The sequence below is a fragment of the Ornithorhynchus anatinus genome, chromosome 5, assembly GCF_004115215.2.
Source record: "Ornithorhynchus anatinus isolate Pmale09 chromosome 5, mOrnAna1.pri.v4, whole genome shotgun sequence".
NCBI classification, from domain to species: Eukaryota; Metazoa; Chordata; class Mammalia; order Monotremata; family Ornithorhynchidae; genus Ornithorhynchus; species Ornithorhynchus anatinus.
The window spans coordinates 14,897,715-14,917,397 of record NC_041732.1 but is presented as its reverse complement, the minus strand read 5'-3'; the positions used below and the strand labels follow the sequence as shown (position 1 = coordinate 14,917,397).

At 45.9% G+C, this 19,683-nt stretch overlaps 1 protein-coding gene across 3 annotated transcripts in view; it reads right to left on the bottom strand.

Moving 5' to 3' along the window:
- The window catches only part of ARNT2 (aryl hydrocarbon receptor nuclear translocator 2), a 222,506-nt gene that overhangs the window by 160,338 nt on the left and 42,485 nt on the right, over positions 1 to 19,683 (bottom strand). For all 3 annotated transcript variants that reach the window (XM_039912280.1, XM_029066286.2, XM_039912281.1), the window contains 2 exons: positions 14,721 to 14,832; positions 4,214 to 4,261 (listed from right to left, as the gene is read on the bottom strand). In XM_039912280.1, the coding sequence (XP_039768214.1) occupies positions 4,214 to 4,261; positions 14,721 to 14,832 (160 nt within the window). The remainder of the gene's footprint in view (positions 1 to 4,213; positions 4,262 to 14,720; positions 14,833 to 19,683) is intronic.

Below are 19,683 nucleotides of genomic sequence, written 5' to 3'. Positions count from 1 at the left end.
GTGGCAGAGATCTCTGCTGAGACAACTCAGCCATTTAGCAATCCACCGGCTCCTTGAAAACATCCTGGGGTCCCACCCCCTCTGCAATAATAATAATAATTTTGGTATTTGTTAAGTGCTTACCATGTGCACTGTTCTTAGCACTGGGGCAGATACAACATGATTGGTTTGGAAACAGTCCCTGTCCCCCACGGGGCTCACAGTTATAATCCCCATTTAACAGACGAGGGAACTGAGGGCCAGAGAAGTGAAGTGACTTGTCCAAGGTCACACAGCAGACAGGTGGCGGAGACGGGAATAGAATCCATGACCTTCTGACTCCCAGGCTCGTGCTCTATCCCCTAGGCCATACTGCTCACTGTTGCTCTGATGGAGGGATGGCCCTGAATCATAGTAACTGCTAACTTTATTCCCCCCTCCATCAGCCCCACTGCACTCATGTACACATCCCTAACTGATTTTTATTTCTATTAATGTCTACGAATGAATACATCTATTTCTATTAATGCCCTAAAGTCACAGATTCAAGTGCGTAGACGACGCAGAAGGGAGAATCCGACAATTACTTTCCCTTCTTTCAAAGCCTTACTGAAGAAGCATCTCCTCCAAGAGGCCTTCCCAGGCTAAGCGTCCCCCTTTCCTCTTCTCCCACTACCTTCTGCATTGACCTAACTTGCTCCTTTTTGTTCATCCCCCTTCCCAGCCCCACAGCATGTTTGTACATATCTGTAATTGATTTATTTCTATTAATGTCTATTTCTCCCTCTAGACTGTAAGCTCATAGTGGTCAGGGAATGTGTCTGTCCTATTGTTCTACCGAACTCTCCCAAGTGCTTAGTACAGTGCTCTGCACCCAGTAAGCACTCAATAAATACCATTGATTGATTGGTTCACTTATATTAACATCTGTCTCCCCCTCTAGACTGTAAGGTCTCTGTGGGCAGGGAATGAGTCTACGAACTCTGTTATACTGTACTCTCCCAAGTGTTGAATGCAGTGCTCTGCACACAGTAAGCACTTGATAAATAAGATTGATTGACTGATTTATAATAATGTCTTTAATCACCCAGCAGACAAGTGGCGGAACCAGGATTAGAATGCCTGACCTTCTGACTCCCAGGCACGTGCCCTATCCACTACACCGTGATGCAACTGAAGTGATTTGCCTAAGGTCGCACAGCAGGCAACTGGCAGAGCCTACATTAGAACCCAGGCCCTCTACCTCCCAGGCCCTGACTCCTTCCACTAGGCCACAGTGCTCCTCGTGTCCCATCCTTTGTGACCATAAGTCTTCCCTACACCAACTGGCCTACCTGACCGGTTGGCCCGTGTTCTGTCCAGATCCAGTGAGAAGCCAAGTGACTATACGGGAGCTCCATGTCCCCAGCACAACTGAGGCAGGGGCTACACTAGAAGGTCCTTGGTTCTTCAGTGACACTGCAGTAGGCAAGACCCCCTTAAACCTGATCGTGATCCCACGGTTGCTACCTCTGTGATTCTGCTTCTGAAAACTGTGGCTTTATCTGAAAGATTGTTAGGGAGCAGAATGGAGGTAAGGATTTTTTTATGTTTAGGTGGGGAATTATGACTGTGGTGAGAAGAGATCCTGACCTCCTGTCTCTCCCCACTCCAATCCACACTTCATTCCACCGCCCACATCAATTTTCTACAAAAACAAGTTCAGGACACATCATCCCATTTCTCAAAAAACTCCAGAGATTGCCCATCCACCTACTCATCAGACAAAAACTCTTCCCCATTGGCTTTAAAGCAGTACACCACCTTGCCCCTCTCCTACCTCACCTCATTACTTTCCTACTACAACCCAGCTCGCATGCTTTGCTCCTCTGATGCTAACCTTCTCACTCTGCCTTGATCTTGCATATCTCCCCCCAACCCCTCGTCCACGTCCTGCTTCCAGTCTGGAATGTCCCTCCAGGAGAAGTCCCTCCTCAAATCCGACAGACAATTACTATCCCCCTGCTTCAAAGCCTTACTGAAAGCCCATCTCCTCCAAGAGGTCTTCCCTCATTAAGTTCCCCTTTCCTCTTCTCCCACTCCCTTCTGCATCACCCTGACTTGCTCCCTTTGTTCTTCCCCCCATCCCAGACCCACAGCCCTTATGTACATAGCTGTAATTTATTCCTATTAATATCCGTTTCCCTCCCTCTAGACTGTAAGCTCATTGTGGGCACGGAATGTGTCAAATTCAGTGTTGTATTGTCCTCTCCCAAGCGCTTAGTATAATGCTCTGCACATAGTAAGTGCTCAATAAATACGCTTGAATGAATGAATGAATGAATGAATGAATGAATGAAAACACATGACCAGGCAGACTGGACAGTGAGACTTCAGATTTCAGGCTTCTCAGGAAGCTGAGTTTTGGCTGTGTCACAGGGAGGTTTCTGCAGGTCTAAGGAACCGAGCTGTGGGATGAGCAGTGTCTATCCTAGGCTGGTTGTCATAGTAATTATGGTACTTGTTAAGAGCTTACTATGTGCCAAGCACTGTTCTAAGCACTGGATACTGATTATCCCATGAGAAGGTGTGCGCTCATTCATTTTAAGCGCTTACTATGTGCCACGCACTGTTCTAAGCACTGGATACTGATTATCCCATGAGAAGGTGTGCGCTCATTCATTCATTCAATTGTATTTACTGAGCACTCACTGTGCGCAGAGCACTGAACTAAGCGATTGGAAGAGTACAGTGTAAAAATAAACAGTCATGTTCCCTGCCCACAGAGAGCTTAAAGTCTAAAGCGGGAGACAGACATTAATAAAAATAAATTACAGATATGGACATAAATGCTATGGGGCTAGGAAGGGGGATGTATAAAGGGAATAATCAGTGTCTATCAACTCTGTTAATCTGTACTCACCCAAGTGGTTAGTACAGTGCTCTGCACACAGTAAATGCTCAATAAATACCACTGGTTGAGGTGTACAATAAGCACACAGTAAGCAATCCACACATACCACTGATTGATTTGTGGGCAGGGAACATGTCTACCAACTCTATTATCTTGTCCTCTCCCGAGCACTTAGTACAGTCCTCTTTATACAGTCAGTGCTCAGTAAACACCATTGATTGACATGCATGGTAAAAGGCAGGTAATCTCTTTCAATCCTCACCAAGAAAGTTCTTTACTAGGAATGGGAGGGGCAGAGAGAGAGAGAGGGTAGACCTGATCCTTTTTTTTTTACACTATTTGCTAAGCACTTACTATGTGCCAGGCTCTGTACTAAGTGCTGGGTCATCTACTAGCTGATCAGGTTGGACACAGTCCATGTGCTACATAGGGCTCATAGTCTTAAACTTCATTTTGCAGATAAGGTAACTAAGGCATAGAGAAGTTAGGGGCCTTCTCCAAGGTCACACAGTAGAAGAGTGGCGGATTCAGGATCAGAACCCAGATCCTTCTGACTCCCAGGCCCGTGCTCTTTCCAGTTGGCCAAGCTGTTCCCAAGAGGTAGCAACAGTTTTGTGTGTCTTTCTCTCAGTAAAATTTCCAAACTTCCCACCAAAACGGAAATCAAAAATGAATCACGATGATGACTCTAATTCTTGTTTTTCCATTTCCCACATATTTCCACTTGAATGGGGAGCGTTGCATTCAGATAGACCGGCTTACAAGGTTTACCTAAGGATACTCTGTCTCTGTCTAACTCAATAACAAGTGCCCTGGCCTAGAATTTGGTTTCAGCCCTAAGTTTTCTGGTTTTCTGAGCACTGCACTTCCACCCATTTCAGAACATTCTGCATCTAGTGGCTACCCTCTCGAAACAACAGAGTTCACTGACCTCTCTGAATGGATAGAGAATAAGATCCCATTGTCTACACTTTTCCTCATTTTCCACGGCACTAAGACGAGTCTGGCACAGACAGCTATTTTAAGGCCTCGGCTAAAAAGCACCCCGCTCATTTAAAATCCATTTCCACATCACCAGAGTTCCAGAAATGCTTTTCCATATTCTCATCTTTACTGGATCAGTACCTGGAACATCAAAGACTAACCCATTGTCTAAGGATCCCAAGGGCTAGATTCCAGGGTGCTATAGATTCTTGAGGTACAGGGTGGAGTGGTACAGTCTTGGAGTCCGACATAACCGAGTCAGAGGAGGGACCAGATGGGATTTGTGCAGGTTGGACATCAGTCCTCTTCGCACCCCACGAGGTCTATTTGATGAGGAAACCGAAGAAAATCGCTCACCTTGAAAATTTACTGGGGCCTTCGCCGTCTTCATCGTCGAAATCCATTCTGAAAGAAAGAAACGAGACGTCGAGTGAGCCTTTCGTCAGAGAGGCTTGGGGTCTCGAGGCGGCGAGTTTCCTCCATCTCCTTGGCCTGGAAGTTTTTGTGACCCCATCGATCAGTTTGGGAGGGGTTCCAAGTCTTGTGTTATTCTAAATATGATTTCCGTGAGTTCAGCCGAGAGCAGGATGGATTTCATCTCCTCACAGCCTTGGGTTCTCTTCTCTCTCGCATGAGAAAGGCAACCTTTGGGGTCAGGGTGGGTTAGGGGGTCTGTATGGGCAAGTGTTCCCACTCTATCAGACCCAATAGATAATAATAATAATTACAGTATTTTTTAAGTGCTATGTGCCAGGCACTGTTCTGAACTCTGGATATAAACGCACTATTAGCTTCAAAGCTTCAAAGCTCTCCATCACCTTGCCTCCTCCTACCTCACACCCCCCTTCTCTCCCTCTCCAGCCCAGCCCGCACACTCTGCTCCTCTGCCGCCGCTAACCTCCTCACTGGGCCTCGTTGTCCCGCTGTCCACCCCTGGTCCACGTCCTACCTCTGGCCTGGAATACCCTCCCTCCTCACATCTGCCTTACTAGCACATTTCCCCCCTTCAAAGCTCTACTAAAAGCTCACCTCCTCCAGGAGGCCTTCCCAGACTGAGCCCCCTTTTCCTCTGCTCCTCCCCTCCCCATCGCCTCGACTCGCTCCCTCTGCTCTACCTCCCTCCTCGCCCCACTGCACTTGTGTATATATGTACATATTCATTATTCTATTTATTTTATTAATGATATGTATATATCTATAATTCTATTTATATTGATGCTTGTTTACTTGTTTTGATATCTGTTTCCCCTCTTCTAGACTGTGAGCTCACTGTTGGGCATGGATTGGCTCTATTTGTTGCCAAATTGTACTTTCCAAGTGCTTAGTACAGTGCTCTGCACACAGTAAGCGCTCAATCCATATGATTGAACGAATTAATAACCTGGTCTCAATTATCCAGCTATTTCAGCCAAATAGTGGTCTGAAAATACTCAAAGCATTTTGGGAAAAGGAAAGGGGAGGTAAATATTCCCTCATGCCCTCCCCTCTAAATAATAACAACAATAGAATCTTCATTTTTATTGCCCTGCTGGGTTTCCAGTCAGTCAATTAATCATATTTATGGAGTGCTTACTGCGCAGAACACTCTACTAAGGGCTTGGGAGAGAACAACATAAAAGAGTCTGTAGACGAGCTCCCTTCCCACAAGAATGTTAATGCCTGGATGGGGAGACAGACATTAAAATAAATTATGGATATGTGGGGCTGAGGGTGGGGCAAATGAAGGATACCAATCTAAGTGCAAGAGTGATGCAAAAGGGAGAGGAGTCAGGGTAATTGAGGGCTTAGATGGGGAAGGTCCCTTGGAGGAGATGTGATTTTAATAAGACTTCGAAGGTGGAGAGAGGAGGCCTGTCAGATATAAAGGAGGAAGAAATTCCAGGCCAGGGACAGGACACGGATGAGGGGCGAGATAGATGAGATCAAGGCACAGGGAGGAGTCCGGTGCACGAGACGCAAAATGAACGTGCTATGTTGTAGTAGGAAATCAGTAAGATTTCCTAATCAGTAAGGTAAGATAGGAGAGGGCAAGGTGATTGAGTGCTTTAAAGGCAACGGTAAAGAGTTTTTGCTTGATGGGGATGGGCAACCACTGGAGGTTCTTGAGAAGTGAGGGAACATTTTTTCCCCCCCAGTGGTATTTGTTACACTCTTACTATGTGCTAGGCACTGTACTAAGTGCTGGGGTAGATCCAAGTTAATCAGGTTGGATGCAGTTCAACCAGTTCACGTGGAGCTCACAGTCTTAATCCCTATTTTACAGATGTGGTAGCCGGGGCACAGAGAAATTCAGTGGCTTGCCCAAGGTCACAGTGCAGACAAGCAGCCAAGTCTGGATTGGAACCCTGGTCCTCAGACTCCCAGGCCCACAGAACCTTGTGTACCTATCTGTAATTTTAATGTCTTTCTTTCAATTTCTTTCTTTTAATGTCTGTCTCCTCTTCTTGAGTGTAAGCTCACTATGGACAGGGAATATGTCTGTTATATTGCTATATTATGCTCTCTGAAGCGCTTAGTAGAGTGCTCTGTACACGGTAAGCACTTAGTAAGTACAACTGACTGACAGACGTGGCTAAATGACTCTTTCCATTAGGCCATGCTGCTTCCCACATTACTCAAAGAAGCAGCGTGGCGTAGTGGATAAAGCCCAGGCCTGGGAGTCAGAAGATAATCCCAGCTCCACCACTTGTCTGCTGTGTGACCTTGGGCAAGTCAATTCACTTCTCTGGGCCTCAGTTCCCTCATCTGTAAAATGGGGATTGAGACTGTGAACCTCATGTGGGACAGGGACTGCGTCCAATCGATTTTCTTGTATCCACCTCAGCACTTAGTACAGTGCCTGGCACATAGTAAGGGCTTAACAAATACCACAATTATTATTATAATTGTTAATAATAACAGATATTGTCCTCAAAACATCCCTGGGAGAAGCAAGGATCATTATCTTCTTTTTACAGATGAAGAAAACTGGCACCACCAGCGAGGGTAAAGGACTTATCTAAGGTCACTCAGTAGGTTGATAAGAGGTTCATGTTGTCTAAATTTGCTCTCTGATTGTCTGATTGGTCCATTCTCCATTTCATTTTGCCCGTACAGATACAGTCTTAGTGTAAAAAGAAACAACCAAATTTCCGAGGTTTTTTTAGTCATCACCCATAAAGTGATTCATGGGCAAAAATGAATAATAGGTCTGCACTGCACACTGTAGACACTCAGTAAACATAATTCTATAATAATAATAATAATTACAGTATTTAAGCACTTACTACATATCAGGCACTTCATAAAGCATTGGGGTGGATACAAGTAAATCAGATTGGACATAGTTCCTGTCCGATGTGGGGCTCCTAGTATCAATCCCCATTTTACAGATGAGGGAACTGAGGCACCGAAAAGTGAAGTGACTTGCCAAGGGCACACAGCAAACAGTTGGCAGATATGGATTAGAACCCACGACCCCCTGATTTCCAGGCCCATGTTCTATCCACTAAGCCATGCTCTTCTGCATTCTTTAGGTGCCCAGTTTCGTGTTCTACATACCGAAGACACCTAGTACAGTGATCTGCACAAGGTAAGAAGCAACAGCAAGGCCTAGTGGAAAGAGCGTGGGCCTGGGAGTCAGCAGCTCTGGGGTCTAATCCTGGCTCTACCACTTGTCTGCTGTGTGATCTTGGGCAAATCACTTCATTTCTCTGGGCCTCAGTTACCTCAGTTATAAAGATTGAGAATGTGAGCCCACGTGGGACAGGGACTGCATCCAACCCGATTTGCTCCTATCCACCCCGGCTCACAGTATACAGTGCCTGGCACATAGTAAGCACTTAACCAATACCATAATTATCATTATTATTATTTGATGTTGTGCTATTAGGTAAATCACTTCTCTTTGCCTCAGTTGCCTCATCCGCAAAATGGGGATTCAATATCTGTTCTCCCTCCTAGTTAGATGGTGAGTCCCATGTGGGACCTGATTACATTGTATCCACCCCTGCACTTAATACTGTGTCCAATCTGACTGACTTGTGTCTATCCCAGCACTTAGAACAGTGCCTGGCACATGGTAAGCATTTAACAAGTACCAACATTATTATTATAATTATTATTACAGTGCTTGGTATTTAGTAAGTGCTTAATAACGATACGAATAATAATGATAATAGTATTTGACAAACACTTATTATGTGCCAGGCACTGTACTAAGCACTGGGGTAAATGCATGCTAATCAGGTTGGACACAGTCCCTGTCCCACCTGGGGCTCACCATCTCAATCCCCATTTGACAGATGAGGAAACTGAGGCCCAGAGAAGTGAAGTGACTTGTGCAAGGTCACAAGAGCGGCGGAGCCAGATTAGAACCCATGCCCGGGCTCTATCCACTATGCCATGCTGCTTAATAAAGAATAATAATTAACGATAATAAATCTGGTATTTGTTAAGCGCTTACTTTGTGCTCTAAGCACTGGGGTGGATACAAGATAATCAGGTCCCACAAGGGGCTCACTATCTAAGTAGGAGGGAGAAGAGATATTGAATCCCCATTTTGTAGATGAGGTAACTGAGGCACAGAGAAGTGAAGTGATTTACCCAATATCACAACATCTAATAACAATAATAAGCATGGTACTGGTTAAACGCTTACTATGTGCCAGGCCCTGTATTATGAGCCGGGGTGGATAGATGCAAATCGGGCTGGATGCAGTCCTTGCCCCACGAGGGGCTCAGAATCTCAATCCCCATTTTACAGGTGAGGGACCTGAGGCCCAGAGAAGGGAAGTGGCTTGCCCAAGGTCACACAGCAGAAAAGTGGCAGATACCACAATTCTCATCATTGCAGAACTCACCCCAAGCCCTGCATCGTGCAAAAGGGCACAGCTGTTTCTTCGACACCACATCCCCCGGTATCCGGACAAACGTGCGTAGTCAGAACAATGTTCCCTACATCTGCCATACTGTTCTATTTAAAATGCGTAATGAAAACACTGGGTGAACTATGAACCTACCATGAGAGAGACAGGGAAGGGAGGAGGGAAGAGAAAAGACAGAGAGGGAAAATACCAGATGGGAAGGTGTGTAAATGTGATCCACAACACAAACACTCCACACATGTAGAAGCACAGCCATGTAAACATATGTCACCCCACTTACCAACGTGATATTGCAATCCAGTGACTTATGGGAAGTCTGAGGAAAGACTGAAACCGTGCAGAATGCAATCCTTCAAACTCAGGTCCTAGGAATCCCACTGAAATCCCCAAATAATGATAATAATAATGATGATGATGCTTTTTGAAGCACTCACTATGGGTCAAGAACTGTGCTGAGCACTGGAATAGAGTTTATGCAGATTGGACACCGTGCCTGTCCCAAATGGGGCTTCCAGAGGGAGGGGAAAGGGTATTTAATCCCCATTTGAGAGGTGAGGAAACTGAGGCATGGAGGTTAGTGACTTGCACAAGATCACAAAACGGGCAAGAGGCAGAGCCAATTTCTGAGCAGCGGCCTGAGATTCAGAAGGACCTGGATTCTAATGCCACCTCTGCCACTTGTCTGTTGTGTGACCTTAGGCAAGTCCCTTCGCTTCTCTTTGCCCCAGTTTCCTCATCTGTAAAACGAGGATTAAAAATCTGAGCTCCATGTGGGACAGGGACTGTGTCCAACTTGCTCTGCTTGTATCTACCCTAGTGTTCAGTAAAGTGTTGGCACATACGACCACAACTTTGATTATTATTATTTTTATTATTATTAAGAACCACAGGTCCTCCGAGTCTCAGGCCTGGGTTCTCCCTACTAGACCCTTCCAAAAGCAGGATTTTCCATTTCCATCTCAAAAAGTAGCATAGCCGAAAGATAGGATCAATGGGGTGAATATGCATTGGAGAAGGTCAGCCAGAGACTGTAGAATCATTATCTCTGGAAATCTCAGAGACCAAGACAAACCAGCATTGCCTAGTGGCTAGAGCCCGGATCTGAGAGTCAGAAGGTCACGGTTTCTAATCCCGGCTCCATTACTCGTCTGCTGTGTGACCTCGGGCAAGTCACTTGACTTTTCTGACCCTCAGTTACCTCACCTATCAAATGGGGATCGAGACTGTGAGCCCCACGTGGGACAGGAATTGTGTCCAACCCGATCTGCTTGTATCCATCCAGCGCTTAGAACAGAGCCGGGCACATAGCAAGAACTTAACAAATACCATCATTACTATTAGTAGAAGTATTGGGGATAGCCTGTTTTCACCAACCGAAGGGGAAGGGGCTGACCAGATGACCCCTTCCTCCTCTGGGAATCTCTGACTTTTCAACAGAAGCCGGAGATGGGGTGTGGTTTTGAGCGGCTATTGTGGAAAATTTCCTTTCATTCATAATTAGGACATAAAGGCTGTCTTTCCAGAGGCTCGGAGAAGGGGTGTCAGCGGGAGCCCATGGAGCTCTGGTGCCGTCCAGTGCTCCATTTGGAAAACTGCAGTTTCAAAGCTCCCTCCAAAGCTCCCTCCCTCACCAGAAGCGATCCAGATGTCGCTTGCAGGGGTCGGCCAGGGACACGAAATGTCAAAAGTAATTGCCATTTTTTAAATTCCTAAAAGTTCAAATGGATGTAGGCAGGGCCGCCTAGGGCACCGTGGAGGTTGGCACCACTGACTGGGAATAGTTTTTTTTCAGGCAGGAAGCTTTAGTCAGTCAGTCGTATCTCTGGAGCGCTTACTGTGTGGGTAGAACTGTACTAAGTAATCATTCCTTCAATCGTATTTGTGGAGCACTTACTCTGTGCATAGCACTGAACTAAGCACTTGGGAGATACAAAATAACAATAAACACATTCCCTGTTCACAACGATCTTACTGTCTAGAGGGGGAGACAGATAGTAATATAAATAAAATGACAGATATGTACATAAGGGCTGTGGGCCTGGGAGTGGGGATGAATAATGAGAGCAAGTCAGGGTGACGCAGAAGAGAGTGGGAGAAAAGGAAAAGAGGGCATAGTCAGGGAAGGCCTCTTGGAGGAGATGTACATCTTCCCTCCTCTCACCCCCAACAGCTGGGTTGGAGTCTCCCAGAAAATACTGCTAAGGCCTGCCAGGAAAATTTACTGCTTACACAGAAGATTTCAGCCTCCACGACACTAACTTCACAGCACCTGTGTGGACTTGGGTTCTAATTATTATATTGTACTCTCCCAAGTGCTTAGTACAGTGCTCTGCACATGATAAGTGCTCAATAAATACAATTGATTGATTGGCGGACTGGGGCCGGAGTCTGCTTCTCAGATGGAGAATTAGTTGTGGGAGCTTGAGCCGGGGTCTCTGAGGTACCGACGGGGACTGGGCACGGCCTGGAGTCTTTGCCCCACATGGGTGAGCCGAAGTCGTAGCAGTGCATGCTGGGACTGAATTCTCTGTAGCCCAAGAAGGGCCCGGTGGCAAGGGAGGACCGGAGGGGAGTGGTATCCTCCTTTTCCAGCTTTCACTCCCTTTCCGTTCCCTCTTTCTCTCTCCTCATCCTCCCTCATCCATCCCCTCCTTTCCTTCCTTCTCTTCCACTTCTTTCCACCACCCAGTTCTCCCCCACACTCAAGAGCTCAAAATGAAACGTTGATGCCCTGGGATGAAGGGAAATAAATTCAATTCATTTAATTCCCAAAAAGGTTTATTTAAGTATCCGAGCAACGACGCTTCGAAAATCAGCATCTCCAAAAGAGCTGGAAAAGACTATAGAAGAACAGACAGTTCTTTCACCCTTTCCGGAACCTTCGGGCCTTCTTTGAGGCTGAGTCCCTCTTTCACCCTCAAACTGAAAAAGTGGAAGAACTGCCAGGGCAATGAAAGATCGCTCAGCCCAGCTCTGTTGCCTCCTGTTACCGACAGCTTCTGGTATTGAGTTTCAATCTTTGGTCAATTGTTGGACCAAATGTCTAGCGTGAAAGGGGTGAGACATAGCTGCCGGTCACTTTCTCCCGAAGCCTCGAGCCATCAGTGGTCATTCTTAGTACCTAAAGCCCCTTCCTCGCCTCAAAAACACTCACCTAGTCTGGACAAAAACTCCACAAAAACTGGAAACTGAGCAAAAATGCTTTCTGAGAACAGGACTTTTATGTCTTCTGCCTCCAATTAAAATTCTCAACTTAGAAATGTAAATAAAAGTTGGAATAAAATGTGCTTCATTTCCCCATTTTTTTAAAAAACAAAAGGATGTGAAAAATGCAGAAGATCACTCTAAGTATGTCTGGAATTCCATTTAATTCACCTTAGAGAATACTTTTCACTGGACAGAAGAAGAAAAGGTCTCCAAAAGTTGGAAGAAAATGGTTTGCCTTTTCTGTCCTGAAAAAAGCTTCCCAACTGAAAAGGAAGTGTGATGTGGCTCGATTATTTAGAATGATTATTTTACACAGGGGTAATTATATGGCAGAAAGCAGATGATATGCCCAAGTTACAAATGTACAAAATGAGAAAAGGACTTGCATGCAACAAGAGATAGCTTATCCTAAACTAGGTAACCTCTAAATTAAGTAGCTCAAATTCTTTATATATTTAGAAAAGAAAAGCTATCCAACCAAGGGGACAAGGCCCACGCACATCTCAGCTTTGTGCAAACCAGAGACAAAATGCAATGAGAAGAGCAAGTCCAATAACTTAACTTGTCAATAAGCCTCCCTTTCCAATGTGGCCCAAATAAAACTCCTCTTGTGGCTCAGAAAGCTGTATTTTTTAAAATGATATTTGTTAAATGCTTACTAGGTGTCAGACACTGCACTAAACGCTGGGGTAGCTACAAACTAATCAGATTGGGGGTGGGACTCACTGTCTTAATCTCCATTTTACAGATATGGTAACAAAGGCACAGAGAAGTGAAATGACTTGCCCAAGATCGCCCAACAGACAAGTGGTGGAGCCGGGATTAGAGCCCTGCTATTGGGAATGTTTTTCCGTGGAAGAGGATCTCTGCCTGGAAAAGTTCAAGTCTAGCCAGCTCACTGTTGCTGGCCAAAACAGCCTCTTCCAGAGGGTTCAGTCTGCCCTGGAACTTAGGCCGGATTTTACGAAAAACTCTCTCCTCGTCCCCACCCTCCACCCCTGCAGAGCCTCCCGTTGAGAGGGATGAACTATCCATAAGTCTCAGAAGCAAGAACCCATGTAAAATGAATCGATCAACCCATCAAAGATATTTACTGAGCGCTTACTAATGTGCCCAGCACTGTTCTAAGCACTTGGGAGAGTACAGTCGAACAGAATTGACATATACGTTCCCTGCCCGTAACAGGCTTACAGTCAAGAGGGGGAGACAGACGTTAATATAAATATAAAAGTAATTTATAATAAATAATTGAAAGATATGTATATAAGTGGTGCGGGGCGGATACCAGATGGGAAAGTAATCGTTTCTAGTGGTAGTGGTTTACGTAGCATCATTTGCACCCTCTTCCCGCTGGGGGGTGGAGGGCATCGAGTCAGGGCATGACACGTGGCAGAGTTCACGCAGTGAGTTTTTACTTTCAGGCCCTGTGTTGGGCCCAAATGACCACCCCAGGGTCCCCAAGCTGTACCTTATTTAGTAGCCATGGGCCACCCCGGGTCACAAGGCCATAAAATCGATCAATCAATCAATCCATCAATCAGATTTGTTGAGCGCTTACTATGTGCAGAACGCTTGGGAGAGTACAGTACAGCAGGATTAGCAGACACCTTCCCCGACCATCACAAATCAAAGATGTCAAACAGGTGGCCTAGTGGTTGCAGCATGAGCCTGGGAGTCAGAAGGACCTGGGTTCTAGTCCCGACTCTGCTGCTTGTCTGCTATGTGCACTTGGGCAAGTCAGCTCGTTGTGAGTAGTGAATGTGTCTGGTATATTGATATATTGTACTCCCCCAAGCGCTTAGTACAGTGCTCTGCACACAGTAAGCACTCACTCAATACAGTCGACTGACCGACTTCATTTCTCTGGGCCTCAGTTGCCTCATCTGTAAAACGGGGATTAAGACTGTGAGTCCCATGTGGGAAAGGGACTGTGTCCAATCTGAATAGCTTGTATAATAATAATTATGGTATTTGTGAAGCACTTACTATGTGCCAGGCACTGTTCTAAGCCCTGGGGTAGATACAAGGTAATCAGGTTGTCCCTCGAGGGGCTCACAGTCTTCATCCCCATTTTAAGATGAGGTAACAGGCACAGAGAAGTTAAGAGGCTTGCCCAAGGTCACACAGCAGACAAGTGGTGGAGCTGGGATTAGAATCCAAGTCCTCTGACTCCCAAGCCCGGGCTCTTGCCACTAAGCCATGCTGCTTCTCTTGTCTAAACAGACTCACCAACAAACTCCCAACTCACTGGTGCCATCTGAACAAGAGTCCACCCTGCAAAAATCCAATTAAGGATGGATCTTGAAGGTATGTAATTATTGTCCGGTAATAATGATGTTATTTCTTAAGAACTTACTATGTGCCAGACCCCATTCTAAGAGCTGGGGTAGTGACAAGCTAATCAGGTTGGACACAGTCCCTGCCCCATCTACCTCAGTGCTTAGAACAGTGCCTGGCACAAAGTAAGCACTTATTAAATACCATTAAAAAAAAGATAAAGTTCCAAGCCCTCCATTTTAAAGGTGAACCAGGGTATTCTCACTCCAGGCAGAATTATCCGATCGACAAATTGCCCCGCATGATGTTCAAGCGTATTTTTATGTGAATGATGCAAGAGTCTCCATTAATTGGGGGCAAAAATGAAAATCTAGATATCTCTAATAGTTCTTTCGAGCCAAAAATGAAAGAAGAGCCAGAGGTGTCTTATAGGTTTTTAAGGTTGAGAACCCGGGGTGGTGGGACTCTTCTCAACACAAGGCACTTTGCAGTTTAGATATTTTGACGTTGCTTACCCGGATCGCCTTTTTCCTCCTCTAGCAGGCACGGACACTGTCATCCTCACCTGTCCCGCTGCCATGGGGGCAACGGGCAGGGTCACCGATCCCGGAATGTCTGAAGCCATTTCTGTAATTCAGAACCAAAACCTTGTGGTTAGCAACTCAGCACAGGCTAACAAGAAACTCAAAGCACGTGTATAGTCGAAAGAGCAGAGTGAGGTATATGAATGACTATATTCATTCATTGATTCAATCGTATTCATTGAGCACTTACTGTGTGCACAGCACTGTATTAAGGCCTTGGGAGAGGACAATACAACAATAAACAGTCACATTCCCTGCCCACAATGAGCTTACAGTCTAGAGTGGGGGAGAAAGATATCAATACAAAGAAATAAAATTACAGATAGGTACGTAAGTGTTGTGGGGCTGGGAGGGGGGAAGAGCAAAGGGAGCGAGTCTGGGTGAGGCAGAAGGGGGTGGGAGATGAGGAAAAGCGGGGCTTAGTCAGGGAAGGCCTCTTGGAGGACATGGGCCTTCAGTGAGGCTTTGAAGGCGGGGGAGAGTAATTGTCTGGCAGATTTGAGGAGGGATGGCGTTCTAAGCCAGAGCCAAAGGCTGGCGGAGAGACAGGTGAGATAGAGGCCCAGTGAGGAGGTTTGCACCAGAGGAGCAGAGTGTGCGGGCTAGGCTGTAGGAGGGGGCAAGTTGGTGGAGTGCTTTAAAGTCAATGGTGAAGACTTTCTGTTTGATGCATCGAGTATGGGCAACCACTGGAGTTTTATCTTTTTAAGTTTGTAAGTACATCTCATTAAGTGTGTGCATAGCTACAGTTAGGATGTGTGTGTTTATAACTCTGAGAATGCATGCATACATCCTCCGTTTTTCCCAGGGAGATCTCACAACATTTTCAATCAATCACTTGTCTTGACTGAGCACTTACTGTTTGCAGAAGACTTTACTACTACTACTACTACTACTAATAATGGTATTTGTTATGAGCTTATTATGTGTTAAGCATTGTTCTAAGCGCTGGGGTAGATGCAAGGTTATTATCTTGTCCCACGTGGGGCTCACGGTCTCAGTCCCCATTTTATAGATGCAGTAACTGAGGCCCAGAGAAGTTAAGTGACTTGCCCAACGTCACACAGCTGACAAGTGGCTGAGCCGGGATTCGAACCTACGACTTCTGACTCCCAAGCCCATGCTCTTTCCACTAAACCATGCTGCTTCTCACTGCCTGACACAAAGTAAGCGCTTAATCTCACTTAAAAAAAAAATCTACCACAGCACTTAGTAGGGTGCATGACTAAGTGCTAAAAAAAACTATTATTCTTCTTATTACTATTATCATTATCATTATCCAGTGGTCTAGTGGAAAGAGCACAGGAATCAGAAGTACCTGGGTTCTAATCCTGGCTCCACCACTTATCTGCTGTGTGACCTTGGGCGAATCATTTCTCTTTGCTTCTCTGTGCCTCAGTTACCTCATCTGTAAAATGGGGTTAGGACCGTGAGCCCTATGTGGGACAGAGACTGTACCTAACCCCATTTGCTTGTATTCACCCCGGCGCTTAGTACATAGTGAAAGACTTGGCACATAACAAGTACTTTATAAATACCACAATTATTATTATCACCCCAGTGTTTAGTACGGTGCCTGATACAAAGTGAGTACTTAATACTATTAAAAATAAAACTACCTACAGTACTTAGCACAGTGCCTGACTCGTAGTAAGCGCTTAACAAACACCATTTAAAAAAAAAAGAGAGAAGTCCGGCCCTGTTCAAGCGATCTGGATGCCCTTCCATCTTATTCTTGCATCTGGGGGCAGGGGGGTGGGTAGTATCTCCTTAAAGGTGTAATACAGGCCTCCACAGAGAACAGTCTTTGCCTCGGGTGAAGCTGAACTCATTGTTAAGGGAATGTTCCATGCCCAGAAGTCACTTTTCCTTCCAGGAATTCTGCAATAGCTTCCACAGATCCACTGCACGCAAACTTCCACAACAAAGTAGCATCACTGTTTCTATTTACTGCTCCTAGGAATGACTCCTAGATCATTTACTTTTATTAGCTCAATCCTTATTTGGGTGAAGAAATGACAGAGGTGATATAAAACAATCGATTTCCTAAAAAGACACTCAGGGGTAAAGAGTGCTCTCTAGACCACAGATCATTAAAAAAAAATTTAAAAAATATTGTCAGCCTGTATGCTGACATAATAATAATAATAATGTTGGTATTTGTTATGCACTTACTATGTGCTGAGCACTGTTCTAAGCGCTGGAGTAGATACAGCGCTGACATCCCAGAACTCCAGAACCCTGGTAATGTCCACAGGCATCATATGTAACAGATAGATCATTTCTCTCTCTCGTCAGCCATACGTAATGAAAGCCACAATTTCTGAAAATGAGTCACTGACATTTATTGACTTATCCGTGTCATCGGATTCAAATCCCATTTCGAAACTGCTGTTGATCATCTTGATTTGCCCCTCTGACTCATTTGGTGAATGCAAACTTAAACCTCAATCCTATGTATGTTCAGAATGCTTCTAATTCCCCTGCCGTCACAAAATTAAGCTTTCTGGGTTGGTATCAAGATCCTGTCTTAATCAATCTTATTTATTGAGCATCTATTTATCTACTTATAATAATAATAATGGTGTTTCTTAAGCGCTATGTGCCAGGTATTGGACTAAGCGCTGGGGTGGATACAGGTAAATTGAGTTGGACACAGTCCTTGTCCCACGTGGGGCCCACAGTCTCATTCCCCATTTTTCAGAAGAGGTAACTGAAGTCCAGAGAAGTGAAGTGACTTGCCCAGGGCCACACAGCAGGCAAGTGTGGGAGCTGGGATTAGAGCCCAGGTCCTTTTGACTCCCAGGGCCATGCAGGAGCTTGTGTTTGATGTAGAGAGGAACTGTCAAAAGGACTTGAGAAGTAGGGAGGTGTGCATAGAATGAGGTTTTAAAAAAGAGATCTGGGCAGGACATGAAGTATGGACTGAAGGCAGGGAGGACAGGGAGGAGGCTGAAGGAGTAATCCAAATGGGATATGAGAAGTGCATGGATCAGGGAGGTGCTACTGTGGATGGAGAGTGAAGAGCAGATTCTGGCAATCCTGTGGAGGAAGAACCAGCAGGGTTTGGCAAAAACCCAGCCTACTGGATAGAGCCCAGGCCTGGGAGTCAGAAGGACCTGGGTTCTAATCCTGGCTCCATGCTCCCCCCCATCTGCTGTGTGAACTTGAGCAAGTCTCTTCACTTCTCTGGGCCTCATTTCCCTCCTCTGTAAAATGGAGATGAAGACTGTGAGCCCACCTGGGAACAGGGACTGTGCCCAACCTGATTACCTTCTCTCTACCCCAGCGCTTAGAACAGCGCTTGACACATAGTAAGCACTTAAAAAAAATCATAGAAAATACCAACAACAAACACAAAAACCAGATTAAATATGGGGGACAAAAGAGGAGAAGTCAACAATAGTGCCAAGGTTAAAGACATGAGAGATGAGATGAGAGATGGGAGAGGAGAGATGAGGAGGGTGGTGTTGCTGGCAATTGTGAAGGGAAAGTTGGGAGGAGGAGAGGATTTAGTAGGGAAGCTGAGGAGCTCAGTTTTGGCCAGATTGAGGTGTTGACAGCACATCCCTGTAGGGATGACCTGGAGTCAGAAAGAGATGCTAAATTGCAAAGAAGCAACCTGGCCCAAAGGATAGAGCACGACCCCAAGAGTCAGAAGGCCTGGGTTCTAATACCAACTCTGCTACTCATCTGCCGTGTGACCTTGGGCAAGTCACTTCACTTCCTCTGTGCTTCAGTTACCTCATCTGTAAAATGGGAATTAAGACCGTGAACTCCAGGTGGGGCATGGATTGCATCCAAACTAATGAATTTATATCTACCCCAGTGTTTAGTACAGTCCCTGGCAAATACCAGAAAGACAGAGACAGAGAGAAAGAGAGATAGAGGGGTCAGGCTAAAGAAGTAGTTCTAGGAAGTATTCATTTGGAGGTAACAGTTTAAGAAGTGGGAGTAAAACAAAAAATTATGAAACTTGTTAAGGACTTGCTAGGGGCCAAGCACTGTTCTAAGCGCTGGGGTAGACACAAGTTAATCAGGTTGGACATAATCCCTTTCATACATGGGGCTCATAGTCTTAATCCCCATTTTACAGATGTGGCAACTGAGGCACAGAGAAGTTAAGTGATTTGCCTAAAGTCACACAGCAGGCATGTGGGGGAGTGGGGATTAGAACCCAGGGCCTTTTGCCTCCCAGGCCCATGCTCTAATCACTGAGCCACACTGCTTCCAAAGGGAATCCAGAACCGAGCCTTAAGGGACACCCAAATTTCGGAGTGGGAGGCAGGGAAAGAGTTGGTGAAGAAAGAGAGATTGTGAGGCCACGAAAGGACAGGGACTGTATCTAATTCCGCTCTTTGTGTTTTCCCCCGGTATTTGGTACAGTACCCTGCATGCAATAAACAAGTGCTTAAAAATACTGCTAGCCAGAAGCACCCGCCACAGAGGCAGGACATCCGGAGAAGGCTGTCAAGACTGAGGTCGGATAGTATTTCCAGGAAAACAGTGTGTCCCTCAGTGTCAAAGGAAGCCGAGAGGTCAAGTAGGACTTGTGCACCCTGGGCCCGGTCACCCAGCTGCTGCTGGGGTGCCTCACCCCGGCTCTTCCATCGTAGCCATGCGAAACCCATGCCCCCCATGCCCGCCCCTCACACTGCAGCTGAGGAATTCTCGACTTGCCCCGAGTATGCTCTGTGCCCACCGGCCCCAGTATAAAAGCTACTGAGGTGAGTCCTCGGCCCCTCACTTCTATAGCGGCTGAGTGAAAACAGCGCAAGAGACCCCGGCCCTCATACCACAGCTGAGGGGACTCTCTGCCTGCCCCTAGCATGTTCTATGAAAGCTAGTGTGGTGGGCCCTCGGCCCTTGGCTTCTATCACAGCTGAGTGAAAAC